Genomic DNA, 24053 nt, shown 5'->3' on the forward strand with positions numbered 1-24053 from the left:
TTTTGGCTCTCTCAATAACTTAAAGAGACTCTGTCACCACATTATAAGTGCCCTATCTCCTACATAAGAAGATGGGCGCTGTAATGTAGGTGACAGCAGTGCATTTTATTTAGAAAAACTATCTATTTTTACCACATTAGGAGCGATTTTTGCTTTATGCTAATTAGTTTCTTAATGTCCAAGTGGGCGTGTTTTTACTTTAGACAAAGTGGGCGTTGTACAGAGGAGTGTATGACGCTGACCAATCAGCGTCATGCACTTCTCTCCATTCATTTAGACAGCGCATAGTGACACTGCGTTATTCACTATGTGCTGTCTTAGGGGGGTTTCACACGAGCGTGTATTGGGTCCGTGCGGGCCGCGTGGTTTTCACACGCCACGCACAGACCAATACAAGTCTATGGGGCAGTACAGACAGTCCGTGCTTTTTGCGCAGCATTTGTCAGCTGCGCAAAAAGCGTGACATGTTCAATATCTTCGCGTATTTCGCGCATCACGCACCCATTGAAGTCAATGGGTGCGTGAAAACCACGCAGGTCGCACGGAAGCACTTCCGTGCGAACCGACTGAAACAGCGCACCGGCTGTCAAAAGGATGAATGTAAACAGAAAATCACCACGTGCTTTTCTGTTTCCAAACATCCAAACGAAGTGTCTTTGAGATGAGCGAACCCGGACAACCGAACCGAACTTCACCGGGTTCGGCCGAACTCGTTTTGGCCGAACCCGGCACAAAAATTTCCGGTACGCGACGTCAGGAGATAGTCACTGTCCAGGGTGCTGAAAGAGTTAAACTGTTTCAGCACCATGGACAGTTACTTCCGATCCCAATATACATGAACCTGTAAAAAAAAAACGAAGTTCTGACTTACCGATAACTCCCGGCTTCTTCCTCCAGTCTGACCTCCCGGGATGACAATTCAGTCCAAGTGACAGCTCCAGCCAATCACAGGCCAAGCACAGGCTGCAGCGGTCACATGGACTGCCGCGTCATCGAGGGAGGTGGGGCCCGATGTCAAGAGAGGCGCGTCACCAAGGACGCGTCACCAAGGCAACGGCCGGGAGGGAAGTTCTCGGTAAGTACGAACTTTTTCTTTTTTTTTAACAGGTTTCTCGATATTGTGTTCGGCATTCACTGTCGAGGGTGCTGAAAGAGTTACAGCCGATCAGTTAGCTCTTTCAGCACCTTGGACAGTGACGGGCGTCGACTAGCCTCATCTCTATGATGGCAGCTGCGCGAAAATCACGCAGCCGCGCATCATACACGGATGACACACGCAGCTGTCAAGTGGTTTTTGCGCGCGCAAAACGCCGCGTTTTTTGCGCGCGCAAAAACGCAACGTTCGTCTGAATCTGCCCTTATACTGACATATTAATGTTACTGAAGTGTTTAGACCGTGACTAGACATTCCTTCCAGACAGGACGGGATGTCTATTCACAATCCCTGCACTTCGCTAATGTTTCTGTGGTACTTACAGCAGAGCAAGCGTAATCTCGCTGTAACCTGTCATTTACAGCGAGATCTCGCGAGATTACGCTTTGCTGTAAGTACCAAACACTCCTCTGTACAACGCCCACTTGGTCTAAAGTAAAAACACGCCCACTTGGGCATTAAGAAACGAATTAGCATAAAGCTAAAATCGCTCCTAACGTGGTGAAAATAGATCGTTTTTCTAAATAAAATAGATAGGGCACTTATAATGTGGTGACAGAGTCTCTTTAATATGATTTGTTTTACGTACCCCTTTAGTTAAGTTAGAGAGATATATATACCCACTTTATTACCATATCTATACAATTCATAGTCTTTTTTTGTAAATTGTGCCATCCTATGTAAATAGTATTCATATAAATCTTTTTTATCCAGCATTACAATTTTGTTTGTTAAGTTGTTGTGAGCCTTATATGTTTCATATGCAGCTTGATACTTTTCCCTGACTTTTGTCAATTCCTGCGTTATCTTTTTCCTTTTAACTCCTTAATGACCGGGCATGTTTGTACCTTAATGACCAAGCCAGATATGTCAAATCTGGTATGTCTGACTTTATCAGAGAATAACTCTGTGAAAGTTTTGAATATCCAAGTAATTCTGACATTGTTTTTTCGTCACATGTTGTACTTTATTTTAGTGGTAAAAGTAGACGGATACGATTTGCGGAAATTAATTAAAAAATAGAGAAATTGAAGAAATTTTGTAAAAATTATCATTTTTCCCTATTTTTAACTGCAATATGTCAAATATGTACATACATACTGCACAATTTTTTTAATTAAATATATATTTCCATCTCTTTACTTTTGAAGTACTTTTGCAGCACTTTTGAAAAAATATTTTTTTTTTTTGAGCAATTTGGAAGACTTACAAATTTAGTAATCATTTTATACATTTTGAAGTACATTTTGTTTTCCTGCACCAAGCCAGGTTTTCAGAGGCTCATAGGTGTCAGAATGGTGGAAACTCCCACAAGTGACCCCATTTTGAAAACTACACCCCTTAAGGTATTTATTAAGGGGTGTTGTAAGTATTTTGACCCTACAGTTTTTTTGTAAGAGTTCATGCAAAGCAGGCGTAAAAAAATATAATTTCACTTTTTTCATAAAAGTATCACTTTGAAGACCGATTTCTGTGTAAAGTGACCATGAGAATGAAGAAACACACCCCAAAATATATCACCCTGTGTCTCCTGTTTTCAAAAATGCCCCCATTGCGACCCTAATGCATTTCTTGGACACACGACAGGGCCCGAAAGGGAGGGAGCACCCGGAGGCTTTCAGGACTCATATTTTGCTTGAAAATGTTTTAGGCCCCACTGTACATTTGGAGAGGTTTTGAGCTACCAGAGCGATAGAATCTCCCCATAAACGACCCCATTTAGAAAACTAGACCCCTTAAGGTATTTATCTAGGGGTGTAGTGCGTACTTTGACCCCACAGTTTTTTGCTAAATTTAATGCATAGCAGGTGAAAAAAAAAAACAAAACACTTTTTTCATAAAAGTATCACTTTGAAGACCGATTTCTGTGTAAAGTGACCATGAGAATGAAGAAACACACCCCAAAATATATCACCCTGTTTCTCCTGTTTTCAAAAATGCCCCCATTGTGACCCTAATGCATTGCTTGGACACACGACAGGGCCCGAAAGGGAGGGAGCACCCGGAGGCTTTCAGGACTCATATTTTGCTTGAAAATGTTTTAGGCCCCACTTTACATTTGGAGAGGTTTTGAGCTACCAGAGCGATAGAATCTCCCCATAAACGACCCCATATAGAAAACTAGACCCCTTAAGGTATTTATCTAGGAGTGTAGTGCGTACTTTGACCCCACAGTTTTTTGCTAAATTTAATGCATAGCAGGTGAAAAAAAAACAAAAAACACTTTTTTCATAAAAGTATCACTTTGAAGACCGATTTCTGTGTAAAGCGACCATGAGAATGAAGAAACACACCCCAAAATATATCACCCTGTTTCTCCTGTTTTCAAAAATGCCCCCATTGTGACCCTAATGCATTGCTTGGACACACGACAGGGCCCGAAAGGGAGGGAGCACCTGGAGGCTTTCAGGACTCATATTTTGCTTGAAAATGTTTTAGGCCCCACTGTACATTTGGAGAGGTTTTGAGCTACCAGAGCGATAGAATCTCCCCATAAACGACCCCATTTAGAAAACTAGACCCCTTAAGTTATTTATCTAGGGGTGTAGTGCGTACTTTGACCACACAGTTTTTTGCTAAATTTAATGCATAGCAGGTGAAAAAAAAACAAAAAACACTTTTTTCATAAAAGTATCACTTTGAAGACCGATTTCTGTGTAAAGCGACCATGAGAATGAAGAAACACACCCCAAAATATATCACCCTGTTTCTCCTGTTTTCAAAAATGCCCCCATTGTGACCCTAATGCATTGCTTGGACACACGACAGGGCCCGAAAGGGAGGGAGCACCTGGAGGCTTTCAGGACTCATATTTTGCTTGAAAATGTTTTAGGCCCCACTGTACATTTGGAGAGGTTTTGAGCTACCAGAGCGATAGAATCTCCCCATAAACGACCCCATTTAGAAAACTAGACCCCTTAAGTTATTTATCTAGGGGTGTAGTGCGTACTTTGACCACACAGTTTTTTGCTAAATTTAATGCATAGCAGGTGAAAAAAAAAAAAAAAAAACTTTTTTCATAAAAGTATCACTTTGAAGACCGATTTCTGTGTAAAGTGACCATGAGAATGAAGAAACACACCCCAAAATATATCACCCTGTTTCTCCTGTTTTCAAAAATGCCCCCATTGTGACACTAATGCATTGCTTGGACACACGACAGGGCCCGAAAGGGAGGGAGCACCCGGAGGCTTTCAGGACTCATATTTTGCTTGAAAATGTTTTAGGCCCCACTTTACATTTGGAGAGGTTTTGAGCTACCAGAGCGATAGAATCTCCCCATAAACGACCCCATATAGAAAACTAGACCCCTTTAAGGTATTTATCTAGGAGTGTAGTGCGTACTTTGACCCCACAGTTTTTTGCTAAATTTAATGCATAGCAGGTGAAAAAAAAACAAAAAACACTTTTTTCATAAAAGTATCACTTTGAAGACCGATTTCTGTGTAAAGCGACCATGAGAATGAAGAAACACACCCCAAAATATATCACCCTGTTTCTCCTGTTTTCAAAAATGCCCCCATTGTGACCCTAATGCATTGCTTGGACACACGACAGGGCCCGAAAGGGAGGGAGCACCTGGAGGCTTTCAGGACTCATATTTTGCTTGAAAATGTTTTAGGCCCCACTGTACATTTGGAGAGGTTTTGAGCTACCAGAGCGATAGAATCTCCCCATAAACGACCCCATTTAGAAAACTAGACCCCTTAAGGTATTTATCTAGGGGTGTAGTGCGTACTTTGACCCCACAGTTTTTTGCTAAATTTAATGCATAGCAGGTGAAAAAAAAACAAAAAACACTTTTTTCATAAAAGTATCACTTTGAAGACCGATTTCTGTGTAAAGTGACCATGAGAATGAAGAAACACACCCCAAAATATATCACCCTGTTTCTCCTGTTTTCAAAAATGCCCCATTGTGACCCTAATGCATTGCTTGGACACACGACAGGGCCCGAAAGGGAGGGAGCACCCGGAGGCTTTCAGGACTCATATTTTGCTTGAAAATGTTTTAGGCCCCACTGTACATTTGGAGAGGTTTTGAGCTACCAGAGCGATAGAATCTCCCCATAAACGACCCCATATAGAAAACTAGACCCCTTAAGGTATTTATCTAGGGGTGTAGTGCGTAATTTGACCCCACAGTTTTTTGCTAAATTTAATGCATAGCAGGTGAAAAAAAAACAAAAAACACTTTTTTCATAAAAGTATCACTTTGAAGACCGATTTCTGTGTAAAGCGACCATGAGAATGAAGAAACACACCCCAAAATATATCACCCTGTTTCTCCTGTTTTCAAAAATGCCCCCATTGTGACCCTAATGCATTGCTTGGACACACGACAGGGCCCGAAAGGGAGGGAGCACCTGGAGGCTTTCAGGACTCATATTTTGCTTGAAAATGTTTTAGGCCCCACTGTACATTTGGAGAGGTTTTGAGCTACCAGAGCGATAGAATCTCCCCATAAACGACCCCATTTAGAAAACTAGACCCCTTAAGGTATTTATCTAGGGGTGTAGTGCGTACTTTGACCCCACAGTTTTTTGCTAAATTTAATGCATAGCAGGTGAAAAAAAAACAAAAAACACTTTTTTCATAAAAGTATCACTTTGAAGACCGATTTCTGTGTAAAGTGACCATGAGAATGAAGAAACACACCCCAAAATATATCACCCTGTTTCTCCTGTTTTCAAAAATGCCCCCATTGTGACCCTAATGCATTGCTTGGACACACGACAGGGCCCGAAAGGGAGGGAGCACCCGGAGGCTTTCAGGACTCATATTTTGCTTGAAAATGTTTTAGGCCCCACTGTACATTTGGAGAGGTTTTGAGCTACCAGAGCGATAGAATCTCCCCATAAACGACCCCATATAGAAAACTAGACCCCTTAAGGTATTTATCTAGGGGTGTAGTGCGTAATTTGACCCCACAGTTTTTTGCTAAATTTAATGCATAGCAGGTGAAAAAAAAACAAAAAACACTTTTTTCATAAAAGTATCACTTTGAAGACCGATTTCTGTGTAAAGCGACCATGAGAATGAAGAAACACACCCCAAAATATATCACCCTGTTTCTCCTGTTTTCAAAAATGCCCCCATTGTGACCCTAATGCATTGCTTGGACACACGACAGGGCCCGAAAGGGAGGGAGCACCCGGAGGCTTTCAGGACTCATATTTTGCTTCAAAATGTTTTAGGCCCCACTGTACATTTGGAGAGGCTTTGAGCTGCCAGAACGATAGAAACGCCCCATAAATGACCCCATTTAGAAAACTAGACCCCATAAGGTATTTATTTAGGGGTATAGTAAGTATTTTGACCCCACAGTTTTTTGCTAAATTTAATGCAGAACAGGTGAAAAAAAAATTATTTCACTTTTTTCATAAAAGTATCAGTTTGAAGACCGATTTCTTTGTAAAGCGAACATGAGAATGAAGAAACACACCACAAAATCTATCACCCTGTTTCTCCTGTTTTCAAAAATATCCACATTGTGGCCCTAATGCGCTGCCTGGACACACGGCAGGGCCCAAAAGGAAGGGAGCACCCGGAGGCTTTCAGGACTCATATTTTGCTTGAAAATGTTTTATTCCCCACTGTACATTTGGAGAGGCTTTGAGCTGCCAGAACGATAGAAACTCCCCATAAACTACCCCATTTCGAAAACTAGACCCCATAACGTAATTATTTAGGTGTATAGTAATTATTTTGACCCCACAGTTCTTTGCTAAATTTAATGCATATCAGGTGAAAAAAATAATAATTTCACTTTTTTCATAAAAGTATTTGTTTGAAGACCGATTTCTTTGTAAAGCGAATATGAAAATGAAGAAACACACCCAAAAATCTATCACCCTCTTTCTCCTGTTTTCAAAAATACCCACATTGTGGCCCTAATGCGTTGTTTGGACACACGGCAGGGCCCCAAAGGAAGGGAGCACCCGGAGGCTTTCAGGACTCATATTTTGCTTGAAAATGTTTTAGGCCCCACTGTACATTTGGAGAAGCTTTGAGCTGCCAGAACAATAGAAACTGCCCATAAACGACCCCATTTCGAAAACTAGACCCCTTAAGGTATTTATCTAGGGGTATAGTTAGCATTTTGACCACACAGGTTTTTCGCTAAATATATTGGAATTAGTCTGTAAAAATTAAAATGTACTTTTTTTCTGAAACAACATAGAAATTTTTATTATTTACAAGGAATAACGAAGAAAATGCACCCCAACATTTGTAAAGCAATGTCTCCCGATTACGACAATACCCCATATGTGGTAATAAACTGCTGTTTGGACCCACAGCAGGGCTCAGAAGGGAAGGAGCGCCATTTGGATTTATGATTTTGCTGGAATGGTTTTCGGTGCCATGTCGCATTTGCAATGCACTGGAGGGACCAAAACAGTGGAAACCCCGCAAAAGTGACCCCATTTTGGAAAAATCTTCAAGGAATTTTTCTAGGGGTATAGTGAGCATTTACACCCCACGGGTCTTTTGCAGAGTTTATTAGAATTAGGGCGCGAAAATTAATATCAACATTTTTTCCACTAAAATGTTGCATTTTCTCATTTTCACAAGGGATAAAGGAGGAAAAAAACAACCATTTTTTATAAAGCAATTTCTCCCAAGTACGGAAATACCCCACATGGGGTCATACGTTTTTTTCATTAGAAATGAATTAACCCTTTCAGGACTGATCCATTTTTTGCTTTCATATTTTAGATTTTCACTCCCCGCCTTCCAAGAGCCATAACTTTTTTATTTTTCCATCAATAGAGCGGTGTGAGGGCTTATTTCTTGCGGGAGGAGCTGCAGTTCTTATTGGTACCATTTTTTGGTACATAAAAAGTGATTCAAAATTTGTATTACATTTTTTTTTTAGAGCGAAGGTGACAAAAAAAAAAACTGCGATTTTGGCGGTTTCAATTATTAATTTTTTTTAAGGTGTGCACTGTGCAAATTAAATAATGGTATATTGTAATAGTTCGGACTTTTACGGACGTAGCGATACCAATTTTGTTCATTTTTTTACATTACTTTAGAAGAAAAATGCGAAAAGGTGTTTTGTTTTTTTAACTTAAAAAAAAAATTCTCACTACTAATAACTATAATTCTTCTACACATTTTATTAATCAATCCCCTTAGGGGACTTGATCCAGCGATCATTGGATCACTGGTACAATACACTGCAATACTAATGTATTGCAGTATATTGTTATTCTTACAGGCTTCTGTAACAGAGCGATCGCTGTTCCTGTCCGTTAGTACCGAGGGGGCCTGCTGTAATACACAGCCGACACCCGCAGCGTATGGAGCGGGCTCAGCACGTGAGCCGGCTCCATACATCAACCGCCGCACCATGACGGGCAATTAAGTCATAGTGCGCAAAGGGGTTAATGCACAGCGGATGGTTCAAAGTGAAAATTGCAATTTTCCACCGATACGCCATTTTAGTGCATAATATGTTGTGCCCAGTGTGTGCCACAGATGACAAATACCTCATAAAACGTTAAGCGGGTTCTCTCGGGTATGGCGACACCGTATGTATGGGCGCAAACTGCTGCTTGGGCACGCTGCAGTGCTCAGAAGGGAGGGAGCGCCATTTTGCTTTTGGAGCGCAGATTTTGCTTGGTAGTTTTTCTGTTTTGGGTTTCGCTTGTATTTCAGTTTATAATGTGGGGGGCATATGTAATCTGTGCGGGGTACATCAGGGTATAATAAGAGGGTATAATAATGGGGTAAATAAATAATAATTCATAGATATGTGACTGGTGTCACACTGATAAATGGCGCCCGATCTTATCCGCTTTTGGAACATTTTGCATCGCCATATTCTGAGAGCCAGAACTTTTTTATTTTTTCACCACCGGAGTCATGTGAGGGCTTATTTGTTGCGGGACAATCTGTAGTTTTCATTGGTACCATTTTGGGGTACATGCGATTTTTTTTTTTTTTTATCACTTTTTGTTCAATTTTTTTGCAATCCTGAGCAAAAAACAGGAATTCTGACACCATTTTTTAGGTTTTCTTTTTGCGGCGTTCACCGTACGCTATAAATTACATTTTTACTTTATTCTGCGGGTCGGTACGATTACGGCGATACCATATGTATATAGGTTTGGTTCTTTTTTTTAGCGTTTGCACAATAACATGACTTATTTATAAACCAAAAAAATTTCTGTGTCACCATATTCAGAGAGCCATAATTTTTTTATTTTTTAGTCAAAAAAGCGGTGTAAGAGCTTGTTTTTTGCGGGACAGATAGAAGTTTTTATTGGTACTATTTTTGGGAACATGCGACTTTTTGATCACTTTTTATTCTTTATTTAGAGAGCGGTGGTGACCAAAAAAATTGTGATTCTGTCGTCGTTTTTTATTGCTTTTTTTTGGGGTGTTCATCGTGTGGGAAAAATAACATTATAGTGTTATAGTTGGGGTCGTTACGAACGCGGTGATACAAAATATGTGTACTTTTTTAACGTGTTCATTTTTTTTCTATAATAAAAGTCTTATTATAGGAAAAAAAGCATTTCGTGTTTATAGAACTTATAACTTTTATTTTTACACTTTTTTTGAAACATTTTTATTACTTTTTTTTACTTTTTTTACTTGTCCCACTAGGGGACACTTAGTCTTGCAGCGTTGATCGCTCCTAGAGTACATTACACTACACACGTAGTGTGATGTACTCTAACTGTCATTGTGACGTGACTGTCACACTGACAGGAAGCAGAGGAGGAACGGCCGGAGGCTGTTCCTCCGAGGCTTCCGTACATGGCAACCCGGAGGTCATTATCTGACCTCCGATTGCCGTGACCAGCATCGGTAGCACCCACGATCACTTCGTGGGGGCTGCCGATGTGCTTCAAACCACTTAAATGCGGCGACGGCAATCCGTCGCCGCACTTAAGGGGTTAACTGCCGAAAGCAGCGGCGATGGTCCGCTGTCCGGCGAGACTGATGTCTCAGCTGTCTAGGACAGCTGTCAGCGCGGGTCTGTCACTCTGTGTTTACACAGAGTGACAGTTTGAATTGCGGACGAAAATGCACGTCCTGGTGCGGGAACTAGCAGCCGACTAGGATGTGCATTTTCGTCCTTGGTCGTGAAAGGGTTAAAGGCTACATAAGAGATTATACTATCCCTCATCACAGATAAAGGGCCTGTTCACATCAGCGTTGCCCTTCCGTTGAGGGGTTCCGGCTGAGGTTTCCGTCGGGTTAACTCCTCAACGGAAAGGCAACTGGAAACCTAAACTTCCGTTTGCATCACCATTGATATCAATGGTGACGGAAACATTGCTAAAGGTTTCCGTTGGTCACCATTGTGACAGGGTTCCGTTGTTCTTGACTCAACCAGTAGCGCAGTCGACTCCGCTATAGATTTTGTCAAAACAAATCGATGATAATTAAGATCTCAAATTTGTATTAATTAAAATAGTAACACCTTTTTTTTGTTTAGATATTCCTTTACCTACTGTATAGCTTCTCCCACCCATTTGCTTTCAAGTTTCTTAATTTCACTTGGACCTAGATATGTCTCTTGGAGTAGCGCTATATCGGTTTTCAAATCTTGGAGATGTTTAAGTATTTTAGTTCTCTTTATAGGATTTGTAATTCCCCTGACATTCCAACTGAGAATATTAATCATGGTGGTTTATTTTGAACAATGTTTACTTTAGACCACAAGATAAGAATAAACAAAAAAAAAAGAATAAATAGAAAGCCATTATAACCCCATTTATTAATTACATTTAAAAAAAATGAAAAATTCTGTGCGCTCAAAATCCCACACATTTACCTCTAACAACATTTTAGGCTACCTAGTTCACAATGGTGAGCACTATTGAACCTTCCTATCTTCGGAAAGATCAAAAAAAATATTCACTCCTTAAACTCAGCTAACAAAACATTAGCATTAATGTAATTTTAAAAAAAACAGCAAAAAAAATAAATAATAATAATAATATAGAATATGCAATTATCAGTTATCACCCTCTCAAATTAACATCAAATGTAAGTGTTTGCAAGAAAAAAAGGGGAAGGGAATAAAAAAAAAAAAAAAAGTCAGATTTTATATCTCTTCCTCTCTTCCTCTGGATCTGTAAACGTAGAAATAGCTCCACCTTCTTCAAAGATTTTTAAGATTGCTGGATAAACAAGTCTGAGCGATTTTTTCATTTCCGTTAGTCCCGCACAGATCGGAACAAACAACCGCCTTTTTTTGCTAATCTCAGGTGAAAAGTGCAGAGTTTGTTTGTTTTTTATAGGTTTAGAAATTTATATAGGTTTTTTATGTTTTACAACTTTTTGTGCAATAAAATAACTTTTTTGTAAAAAGAATGTATTTTTTCTGTCGCTATGTTCTGAGAACCATAACTTTTTAATTTTTTAGTTGACGGAGGTGTATGAGGGCTTGTTTTCTGCGAGATGAGCTGTGATTTTTATTGGTACCATTTTTGAACACATGCGATTTTTTTTGCTTTTTATTCCAATTTTTGGAAGGCAAGGTGACCAAAAAGCCAGCAATTCTGATATTGTGTTTTAGGTTGTTTTTTTTTTTACGCCGTTCACAATGCGGGATAAATAATATATACCAATTACATATAGTTTATTGTTTTTTTTTATTTATTTTTTCCAATAATAAAGGACTTGATAAGGGAAAAATGTTGGCCTCATGTGATCGGGATACTATCTTAAGAAAAATGAGAGAGCTTAAAGATGTGGCTTTTGATGGTTTTAAAATTATGGAGTTCGCAGATTACTCAGCTGAGACACAGAAAAGGCATGAAAGCTTTGTTGAAATCAAAAAGAGACTAAGACAAGCCAGCATTTGCTGATGGAGCCTCTAAATGGCTGGATTCTATTGGTGTGCCATAGTGGCGGGTAACGTAGAGGCATGGAGAAGGTTTTTTTTCTTCTTTTTTTTCTTATCTTGAGTACTGGTACTTCAACGACAGCATCACAATATCTGGGTAAGATTCAGTATACCTCTCGTGGTTTGTCTGATCATAACCCATTAAGATTCTCTTTGAGAACCAATAGTTCTGGCTCTATTAGGCAATTTAGATTCAATCCAGTCTGGTTTTATATGTTTGGTGAGTGCGATGATCTGAAATGCAGATTACTGAATTTTTTTAACTAAACATAGGGTCGACTGCACCAAAAATATGGTGGGATGCTTTTAAAGCTTTTCTTAGAGGTATTCTTCAGAAAAAAAGTTTAAATATATCATCTCAATAAAAAATGAGAACTTAGGCCCTGTTCACACAGAGTTTTTTTGCAGGCAAAGAAATCTTGAGGCAGATTTTGACCTGACTGCAATTCATTGCTGCGTTTTTTTGTGGAACGCTTTTTCTGCCCCCCATTGATTTCAAAGGGAGGTCAGAGGCGGAACCGCTGCAAGAAAGAGCATGCAGCTTTATTTTACCGCCAGTGGCTAAAAGCAGGCGCAGGAAAAAAAACGCCTCCGCCTCCCATTGAAATCAATGGCAGGCGGTTTCAGGCGTTTATTGGAGCTGATTCCAACTCGGTTTCCGCATCAAAATCAGCGCCAAACAACTCAGTGTGAGCTGGGCCTTAATCTCAGAATTAAATTGTCTGAATATGAAAAACCTTTCTTGAAAATCCTTCTACAGACACTAGAAGAAAGTTTGAAGAAATTCAGGGTACTGTTAATGCAGAACATCTCCAAAGGGCACAAAAGTTCATTGTGTTAAAGGGAACCTGTCACCAGTATTTCACCTATTGAACTTTACTTATCCCTCACTGGCCGCTGCTATCAAAAGTTCATTGCCGTTATCCCCTCTCCTAAACTCCTCCTCCGACTGGAAATAACGCTCTGCAAACATTTTGTGTTTTTTATCGTAATAATCCAGTGTCCCATTGTGCGCACACACCAGAAGAGGACATCAATGCACAAGTGCAGGGTTTTGTGTGCTGGGGGGAGGGGAGGAGCTGTCAATCAAAAGTAAGGAGGCGGGGTAAACTCGGAAAGGCTTGAGGAATGAAGATATGACTCTTTTCAAACGAAGATTTGACTCTTTTCAAATGAAGATATAACACTTTTATGCTCATTAGCATACAGTGCAGGGACACTAAAACACGGACTACTAAAGCTACAGAGCCGACTAAGAGGACAATTATAGGTTATATAGAAATTATTTTTCACCCACTACCACCACGTATTGCTGGTTTAATAGGTGAAATGCTGGTGACAGGTTCCCTTTAAATATTCCGACAGCCTTCCTTGAGGGTTCAAGGTCTGGTAAAATGTTGGCCAATATGGTAAAAAAAAAACTCTAACACACCTTTGAATAGTGAAGCTATTCGTGTCTCAACTATCGGTATTGTTAGCGATCAGTCAGTAATAATAGAAGAATTTGAAAGTATTTCAGGGAATTGTATTGCTCTAAAGTTAACTATGCAGTATGTGAGCTAGTAGTGTTTCTTGATCAGTTATATCTCCCTATAGCTAGGTGGTCCCTGCCCATATGCACTCTATTTGTTAAGTTGTAAGTAGAATATGGGAGTTTGAGCTGTTTTGTTACCAGCTATTAAAAACCAATGTCTTTGGCACTACAGAAGAATTACCATCACAATGTGGTAGTACCGATGTGCATAGCAGCTAGAGGGACTGCATTAGAGAGGAGGTGGGACTATAAGGCAAGTCTCTGGTAGCTGGGGTGTGCTGCTCTCATTCACATCCTACAGAGCGGCCAGAGTGAATCCCATCCTAGGTCTGAGAACTCCTCTGAAAGGTGGATAAAGTCATCCTTGTGATCCTTCCTCATCTATATGATCACCACTCTTCCAGGGGAATGTGTCAGCCTGGAATTATTTACTAAGTCATTTTGGAAAATTGCATCCTTAGATCTAGTGAAAGCATTACACACCAGGTGAGTCATTGAACTATACATCTCTCTCTCTCTCTCTCTCTTCTTATTATATATCCATCTGCCTATATTCTATATGCGTTCATACACTTTTTGTATATTTTGTATGCTTCTGTGTATATGCTGCATACCGTCTATATATTTCTGTGTATATACTGTATACTACCATAATGTTTTGTATAAATTTGGCATACTACTGTAGACTTCTGGGTATATATGATATACATGATATAATGCTATATGCTAGTGTGTATGCCATACACTGTTATTCATATTCTGCATACTTTCATACATATATACACACGTCTAAATACCTCTGCTTATAGTCCATATTATATTTGTCTGTGTATGTTATGTATACTTATGAGTATTCTGTGTAATATATCTTTATCGATAGATAGATAGATAGATAGATAGATAGATAGATGGATGGATGGATGGATGGATGGATGGATGGATGGATGGATGGATGGATGGATGGATGGATGGATGGATGGATGGATGGATAGATAGATAGATAGATAGATAGATAGATAGATAGATAGATAGATAGATAGATAGATAGATAGATAGATAGATAGATAGATAGATAGATAGATAGATAATATTAGTAATGATGCCCTTGAATTAGTATATCATAATTTTAATGACTATTTGCTGTAGGTTTCTGCAGTGTATTAAAAACGTATTTTAGATAAATGTAGCTTCTTGATATTATGGGCTATAGAAGTACCGTAAAAAGAAAATCCATCAGACAGAAGTGGCAAAATATAGGTTGATAGCATAAGACTGTGGATGCCAATGCAAATGACAGACTATAGTCTCAGCCTGACTGTACATAATGTAGTAAAATGTTAACATTTCCAGTAAAAAGCCCTAAGAATTTGTTTACATCATTTGGTTTTTTATAGTTGTTTATATAAAATGTTCTTCTCCAGCACATGTCCCTGTACAGCTTGTTGGGTGATTTGTAGGACCCTTTTAGTACTTTATCAGACATTTGCTTTAATAAGAGACAGCTTGATGTAAATCATTGAAAACGGAGCTGCCTCACTGGATATATTATTTTAAAGTGCTTTGTTTCTACAGTTCATGAAAGGGCCGCTGTGTTCCTATCTGTGTGGAGCTAGTCATACTATTTGGTCGTACTATTTAGAAATCTGGAATAAAAAGCTCTCTAGGTCAGATACAGAACGTGTTAGGTTAACCCTAGAAATGAAATATGCAAGGACTTAGGCTGTGTACACATCTACATCGGAGGTTCCATTTTGTCCAGATAAACAATGAACATCATGAGTGAAACTTGACAGAAATAATTAAAGGGTAACTAAATGTTCAACAAACTTCTACCATGTCACAGTGACATGTCAGATGTTTTGATTGGAGGGGATCCGAGCACTGAGACCCCCACCAATCGCTAAAACGAAACGGCAGAAGTGTTCGTGTGTAAGCGCTGTGTCACTTCGTTTCTGTTCGGCTTTTTCCGGAAAGCCGATGTACTGGAGTACGGGCTCATAGACTTTCTATTGAGTCCATACACCGATACATTTATTTACGGAAAAAGCCGAACAGAAACGAAGTGACACAGCGCTCACACGAGCACTTCTGCCGTTTCGTTTTAGCGATTGGTGGGGGTCTCAGTGCTCGAACCATCGCCAATCAAAAGTTCTGACATGTCACTATGATATGTCAGAAGTTTGTTGAACGTTTAGTTACCCTTTAAACTTAATCGGTGCCGTTGGTGTCTGTCATGCGACAGTTCTGGCGCTTCCATTTTCTTTCAATGTTCTGCTCTTCTGAGGGAACAGAAAAACGAAAAAGTGAGCACAGATGTGACTGAATACTAAGGCTTCTTTCACACTATTGTTAGTAAATGTTTACCTCTCTTCCGTCAGAGGAAGAGGGGATCGAAAGATTAAACGGAAAGCAACGGTTCTGTTAGAAATACCATTGATTTCAATGGTAATTCTTTTGTTTCAGTTGCTTTCCGTTTGTCTTCGTTCGCTAGGTGGGTGGATGGATGGATGGATGGATGGATGGAGGGAGGGAGGGAGGGAGGGAGGGATGGATGGATGGATGGATGGATGGATGGATGGATGGATGGATGGATAGATAGATAGATAGATAGATAGATAGATAGATAGATAGATAGATAGATAGATAGATAGATAGATAGATAGATAGATAGATAGATAGATAGATAGATAGATAGATAGATATTTGTTCTACTTGAATTGAAGTTTTGACAATGAGCATGGACTTACCTTACATGACATACAGTACTGTACTATTGCCTTCTACTTTAGGAGGTTGCAATAATATACTAAGCTAGATTCAGATATCATAAACAATGATTTACTCAATATATATTTACTCTGCAAGAATATGGCTTGCAGTATTGCAGCAAGGTGAGAATATTCTGGAAAAAAGTGAAGTATAATCTAACTTGGTCAGACAGATATATTGCTCGTTACTGAGTATGTAAAGAAAAGCATTGCACACAATAAGTTCAATTGTACGGTTTTAGGGGGGAAACAAACCCTAATATCCTATGTGTTTTATTCTATTTGCTAGTGAATTGGGCATGCATTCTTTTGAGGAAAGGGATCTACCTATTATATACTAAATTAAAATGTATATGGCAACTATATATATATATATATATATATATATATATACATTTAGACACACACACACAATTGATTTGGAGTGCTTTATAGAATGACTATAGGATATATATTGTTATTATAGATAATATTGTTTATGTGCACGCCATTATTGAACACAAGCAACTTGATATAGATATATAATAACCCTTAAAGGAACAGTGTCATCACAAATTATTTTTTTATATGTTAAAGATGTTAGTGCTTTATTAAAAACGTTTATATTCATTTGTGTGTTTGTGTTTTACTTTTTCTTATTTTTACACTTTTTCTTCCCTATGGGGGCTGCCATTTTTTGTTCCATTTCTGTCTGTGTCGATTAACGACACATACAGACATGGAATACGGCAGCCACAGTCCCATAGGGACTGCGAACGGCTCCCGTCCCATTGACTTCAGTGTACGGCGTCTGTGTGGGAACTGCGCATGCGCCGCTCCCACACAGTCCAATTCGAAATTGGCGCCGTCCGGCGCCATTTTCCTGTGGACCGGAAGTCACGGCCGGACAGTAATATTACTACTTCCGGTCGCGGCTTCCGGATTTGTGCACTTGGACCAGCGGCAGCAAACGGAGCGGACGGGCCGGAGGGAGCCGCGGCGGCAGGAGCAGGTAAGAGATTTCAATGTATGTTCGTGTTTGTGTGTGTTTACTACTGTATGTAAACCTACTACACTGTGTGTTAGCTCAAAAAATGGCGACACACAGTGTAGGAGGTTACACCGTTCAAACCCCTCGTTTATCCCGGCACTAGCCAGGATAAAGGAGGGGGGGATGCTGAGAGCTCACTAGAGCGAGGGCTTTTAACCCAATGTTGCAATGCTGCAATTTTGGGAATAGCTCCATCTAGTGACCAAAAATGGGTAGTATTATAAATTAGAATTAATTTATAATATTTCCTGACTCGTGAAAAAAATAAAAAAAATTTGAACAATGTTTAATCACCCACACACTAAATGTTTAATTTAAAAAAAAAAAACATGTTTTTCTGGCAACACATTCCCTTTAAGACAAGTTCTGCATATGGATTTTTACTTCTAAATGTATTCCTTAAAATCGATGTGATCTATCATAGTGGTGTTAAACTTTCCAGAAAACATGAGCCATTGATTAAAGTGAACACTGCCCCCTGTGGACTATTTATCATTAATCATGGTTTAGTACTGTACATGCTTGACTACAGATGTAAAGTCGAATTAGTAACCCCCATACATATGGGTTCAACTTTTAAAGACATAAATGCATACTAAAATAAAACGTCGAGGAACTCTGATGTGTATGTGCCTAAGATAAATAAGCGCTTGCAGCTTTGACAAATGTGATAAATTATTTGATTTATTTTTTTTTGCCAAGAAAAACGACAAAGACCATTTAAAAAAAAAATTGCTACATTAGTGTACTATGGGAATTGGATAGAGTGGAATCCCACTGCTTTTAGTTCTATGTGCGAGATATACACGTTCAGAGCTTTGTATTGAAACCTTGAGAAACATGCTCACAATTTGATCAATACTTTATGTGATAGTTTTCCATGAGGTTGGAAAATATAATACAAATAGCTGCACTCTTATTCCAGATAATTTGTATTGTGTATAGCATAAAGTGACATGTATCCGCTAAATCCAAAGATCATTAAAGGGGTTTAGGCAAAGAATTGAAGTAGTAAAATGAAACACTGGTCCCTTAAGGCCAGGATCACACAGACAATTTTGATGCAGATTTTGTGGCCGTTTTTGGCTCCGTTTTTTTCAACAAAGTCAGAAATGTATCCAAAAGGAAAAAAGGGTATATAAAAAAAGATTGATGCATCGCCTTTCTTTTGTGTCCACTTCTGTGTTTGGCTAATAAAAAGAGTTAGGGCACGTTCAGACGTGGTGGAATTGCTATTGAATTCCACTGCGAACAGTCCGCAGTGGAATTCTGCAGCAGCCGTTTTTTACATTTCTTTCTATACATTTTTAGGAAACTTAGTTCAGACGTTGCAGAAAATAACTGTGCGGAAATCAGGCTGCGGTGCAGATTTTTCCCTCCGCAGCATGCTCATAACGTTGCGGAGAAGAAGCGGAATTTCACTGCGGATTTCAGCCTTTGCATTGCAAAAACTGAAATCTGTGGCAAGTCCGCTGTGATATCTACAACGTCTGAATTACCTGTCAAATATGCAATTATTGGTGCAGTTTCATTGCGTAATTGCCCCGAATCTGCACCAACATGTGCAGCGGAAAAATTCCACCACGTCTGAACGTGCCCTAAAAACAATTCCACAAAAACTGCATCAAAACTGTGTGTGTGATCCAGGCCTAAAAGGTGGTGAGAATGGAATTTGCTCTAGAGGAAGTAGTTACAGCAAAGTCACCAGGGGAATGTGAGATGAAATAGGATAGGTTCCATGAGAAAAGTCTCAAAGCTATAGGAATCTGGAGGTCATGTTAGGGTTCTCTATCAATAAACATATTATCTCCAGGGCCCATTAAGGCAGTCCCGCTTGTCTGAACACGGAAAGTGAACAGAAAACAGCACATTTGGTTTTTGTTTTAGGAAATCACTCCGTTCTATTCACATACAATGTGTCGGTCATATGTACATTTTACAGGAAACAGTCTTTAATCAGTAAGATGTTTCTTGAACTTGTCCTTAAAAACCCAGGACGGGTTTTAAGTATGACCATAATGACAGCATTAAAATGAAATAGTTGTTTTAATGGTTGCCCTGAACATGCCACTAAAAATAAATATATATGAAGTGTAACAGATAACAGATAGCTAAAAATGACTCATCTGGTTCCTATTTGGACATTTATATCATCATTGACTACACTTGGAAGAGAACATTTAATAGGTTCCTTCTGCTGATATATGTACAAGACCTAGCTAAGGGCCCTTTTACACCGGCCAATGTTCGGGCAAATGAGCAATCATATGAACGCTCATTCCCGATGATCGCCCTGCGTAAACACGGCAGTGATCAGCCGATGAACAAGCAAACGCTCGTGCGTGTGTGTCCGTCCGTCCATGTGCGTGCTGTATTTTCTAATACATATTTTCATTAGATACTAACGGAACGAAAACAAAACGGATATTAAAGAAACAAATATACACAAATAACACATAGTCCCCTTGATCAATGCAATGTAATGATTGATGTTTCTTTGCGCACACATAGGTGGTTAGAGATAACAGCCATTACATTATCACATTGTGTTAAATGAAGTGTGGATAATCTTTGTGGAGGTCACAAAGTACTACAATTCTAAAAAGAGCTCCAATGTAATGGCAATCACGGTCAGTTTTATTCATGTCTCTGGGCTATTACGTTCAGCATGTCACCTATTACACTAATAGTACTGCTGGGTAACTGTAACTAAATCTATTCTTTTCCATGCTGTTCACATGCGAGCAGAGAACACACCCGCTCATTTCAAAGATACTGCTCTTTGTAAATGTTTGGCACGTTGCCCCTTTCACTTATAATGGCCACTTGTTTTGAAAATAGGCAAATCTTTCAAGTGGCAATGATTTGCTGATGTAAACAATGACTTTGGAAATACAAATGTACATATACAAATGGCAGGTATAGCATAAATACAGCTCTATTTAGGTACCTGTTGAAAAGCTGATTAAAACCAATATCTGCATATGAGGCATTTGACCTGCTCTCAGATCACAAATTATTGGGTATGTCATGACCCGCTCTCAGATCACGAATTATCGGGTATGTCATGACCCGCTCTCAGATCACGAATTATCGGGTATGACAGAGAAGAAAAATTTGCCTTTCAGTCAAGTGGTGAGGGCTGCAAGTTCCTAATAAATACCTTGTTCTGACTAAGATCTTGGGAAGCTCTCTGCAGGGATGTAACTATAGGAGGTGCAGGAGATCACAAGCTGGTCCTGGTACTGACAGAGCTTAAAGGGGGCCTCTGCCACATAACAAGACACCGCTACTACACATGGCACATGGTAGATGGGGGCTCTATTACAGATTATTCAGTACAACAAATATGCAGTACTGTTTGCATTTGAATTACAGTTGGAGCAGATTTGCACCTACCGTGCACATTCATTTAGTTTTTTATACATGTTGTTTTTTTCTTTTTGAAATATCTGAATCTTACATAAATAATTGTGTGGAGTTATAGGTAAAGCCATATAAGAATCAACTGAGCCATTTTTGTACTTGATTCAACCTAAGCATATTTTATTCCTAAATTGAAATAAAAGATAAATCATGTCTGTAACTTCCTTATACAAATGGCTGCCTATGGAAAGGTGCTTACCTTGATTCACATCAGGAACACTGCTATGTACCTGACACATCATAAGTTATGTCCAGCATCGGGCTGATAGTTTCACTTAAGTTTATTCCCAGAACAGTCATTTACCGCACTAAACAGCCTATAATGAGGTGTTCAATGTACACAATTACCATTAGAAGACGAAAAAGCATCGAACACATTTCCATCTCAGTCGCGTCTTAGGTTTGAAGAAAACCCTGGAATACTCCCAAGTCATAATGATCTCGTTTCTCCTAATGTACACATTAATATCCTTGGTCCAGAACCTAATTGCCTGAATGTGTTCAGAAAAAGTCCAGAATAACACATTAGTCTAGAATATGGAGCATTTAGAGACGAAAATCCAGGTGGTCGAAGCAGTTGAGGGATTTCAGCGGTAGGTAGGACAGCTGAAAATCAAAACTGTGCTTCAATGAAGTGGGTCATGGCGAGAGAATATAGATATTTTTTTTCCTAATTTACGGCCTCATGCTCATGTATTATGACTATGTACAAGCTCCGAGTTGTATGGAGCCGTAAAACGGCACCTATAGAAGTCTATAGGTACCAACTGTCTCTCAAATTTCATATTGAAGCATACAAAGGTTTTTTCTGTAGATTCTGTATGAATCCAACCCCAAAAGTACCCTATGGCTAAGTGAATATCAGTTGGATGATCTGGAAATTACATACCCCTTTTTATTTCTTTATTATTTTCTAAGACATTGGTTAAAAATAATACTGAAAAAAAGAATACTGGAGAATAAAAATAAATAAACTGGACATACAGATGTAGCAGAGTTAAATATGTATTTTCTTAACTAATTTAGAACTATGGCAAACCACTAGGAGCTGTATAGACAAATTACTAATTCAAAACTGCTACATCTGTACTTGATAAAATAAGACCACACAAGTTGATAAGCAATTGTGAGATCTACTTTTGAAACCTAAAAATAATGTTTCCCCACAAACATGAATGACAATGTTTATAACATGACAAAAAGAAAATTAGTGTACGACAAACGATCGTCACATCCCTGTCATAACATATGCTAAAATAAATTATGAAACTGAAATGTAATTCCCAGACAAAGCAGCGCAAAATAACATAAGTCTGGTAAAGGCCAAATACAACATATATACTTCTCTATATTTTACAGCAATAAAAATGTTTTTATAGATTGTATTACGAGTTCATGCATGACTGACAGACTGGAAATTATCGAAAGAAGTTTAGAATTAGATTTTTAGTTTGAAAATGAATTATACAACTCATATATTTTATCTTTTATTTTGCAGGAGTTTTAGGTCCCTCTGAACTGCAGGATGCACCGCTCACTCCCTACATTTCATCCCAAAGAGATGTTACAGAAGATGTGGCTCCAGTGCCCTCTTGTGGATTGTGTTTGAACTACAGCATTGAAGGTGGCAGTCTCTTCTCCATTCTAAACCACCATGGGTGCTGATTACTTAACTTCTACTAATCTGATTGTCCAAGAAAATCAGAAATGTGACATTACTATCAAACTTCACTACAACTACACAGGAAGGTCTCTAAAAAACAATGGGGATCAGATGGACAAAACCAGTTTGTTATTTCTCATCATATGCAGCTTTATAGTGCTGGAAAACCTCATGGTACTAATAGCTATATGGAAAAATAACAGATTCCACAACAGAATGTACTTTTTCATTGGCAACTTAGCACTTTGTGACTTATTAGCTGGTATTGCATACATAGTAAACATCCTTATGTCTGGAGCTAACACCTGTAATATCTCACTGACAGCATGGTTCGTCCGGGAAGGCAGTATGTTTGTAGCCCTTGGTGCCTCGACATTCAGTTTGTTGGCCATTGCTATTGAAAGGCACTTGACAATGATAAAAATGAGGCCTTATGATGCCAATAAGAAATACCGTGTATTTCTCCTCATTGGGACCTGCTGGCTTATTTCCTTTACATTAGGTGCCTTACCAATCCTTGGCTGGAACTGTCATAACAACTTGGATGACTGCTCTGCAGTGTTACCATTGTACTCTAAAAAGTATGTTGGCTTTTGTATCAGTATTTTCATAGTCATATTGATTGCAATAGTCATCCTGTACGCACGGATCTATGTCTTAGTAAAGTCCAGCAGCAGAAGAGTCAAAAATCACAGCAATTCAGAGAGATCAATGGCCTTGCTCAGGACTGTTGTTATTGTCGTAGGTGTATTCATCGCCTGCTGGTCTCCTTTGTTTATTCTTCTCTTGATCGATGTTGCCTGTAAAGCCGGTGAGTGTCTGATCTTGTATAAAGCACAATGGTTTATCGCTCTGGCCGTACTGAATTCAGCATTGAATCCTCTCATCTATACCCTGGCCAGCAAAGAGATGCGACGGGCTTTCTTCCGTCTTGTCTGTGCTTGTTTGGCCAAATCCAGTGCCTCGAGGTCTTTACCAATTCAGCCAACGCCAGATCAGAGCAAGAGCAAATCCAGCAGCAGCAGCAATTCTCCAAAACCCAAAGGATTTATACAATCTCATTTTCAAAGTAAAGACGAGAAAAGTGAATCTTCATTTCAAAATGGGAATATCATCAAATGACTGTCGTCTATATACCGGTCATTACCAGCTCTGCACTAAGGAGCTTTGGAAAATGGAAACTGTATATTTTCAACAGTTGTTTCTGCACTTAAATCATGACAATTCAGTGGATTATACAAGAACATTCTCATCAAGTGTCTGCACTCAGGAAATAAAGTGCATGCTCCACACAGTTACTTTTTATATTTTGCCCTGCAGAATTTCTTGTCACTTGACTGTACCAATAGGACTTATAAATCTGTACATTATAATAACAATAATATGTTATTCTAGTTATATATGTGCCTTTAGATAAACATTGTGTAATGCTCACACACATATATATATATATATATATATATATATATGCATATATATAGTCTGTCATTTTGTAACATTTTCATTAGCAAAAATGGTGCAATTTTATTCCTGACACGCGTCAGATTCCCAATAATAGCACAAATTTGGGAATAACCAGAAGTACAAAATGAATGCTGCAAAGTAAA

General features: G+C 39.0%; 1 protein-coding gene across 1 annotated transcript; it reads left to right on the forward strand.

The window, feature by feature from the left end:
- The first annotated feature begins 22289 nt into the window (after positions 1-22289).
- S1PR3 (sphingosine-1-phosphate receptor 3) lies at positions 22290-23803 on the forward strand. The gene has a single exon (XM_075852574.1). The coding sequence runs from the start codon at positions 22438-22440 to the stop codon at positions 23566-23568; it is 1131 nt and encodes a 376-aa protein (XP_075708689.1). The 5' UTR covers positions 22290-22437; the 3' UTR covers positions 23569-23803.
- Positions 23804-24053: the final 250 nt, after the last annotated feature.

Source organism: Rhinoderma darwinii, chromosome 1 (genome assembly GCF_050947455.1).
Source record: "Rhinoderma darwinii isolate aRhiDar2 chromosome 1, aRhiDar2.hap1, whole genome shotgun sequence".
Taxonomy (NCBI): domain Eukaryota; kingdom Metazoa; phylum Chordata; class Amphibia; order Anura; family Rhinodermatidae; genus Rhinoderma; species Rhinoderma darwinii.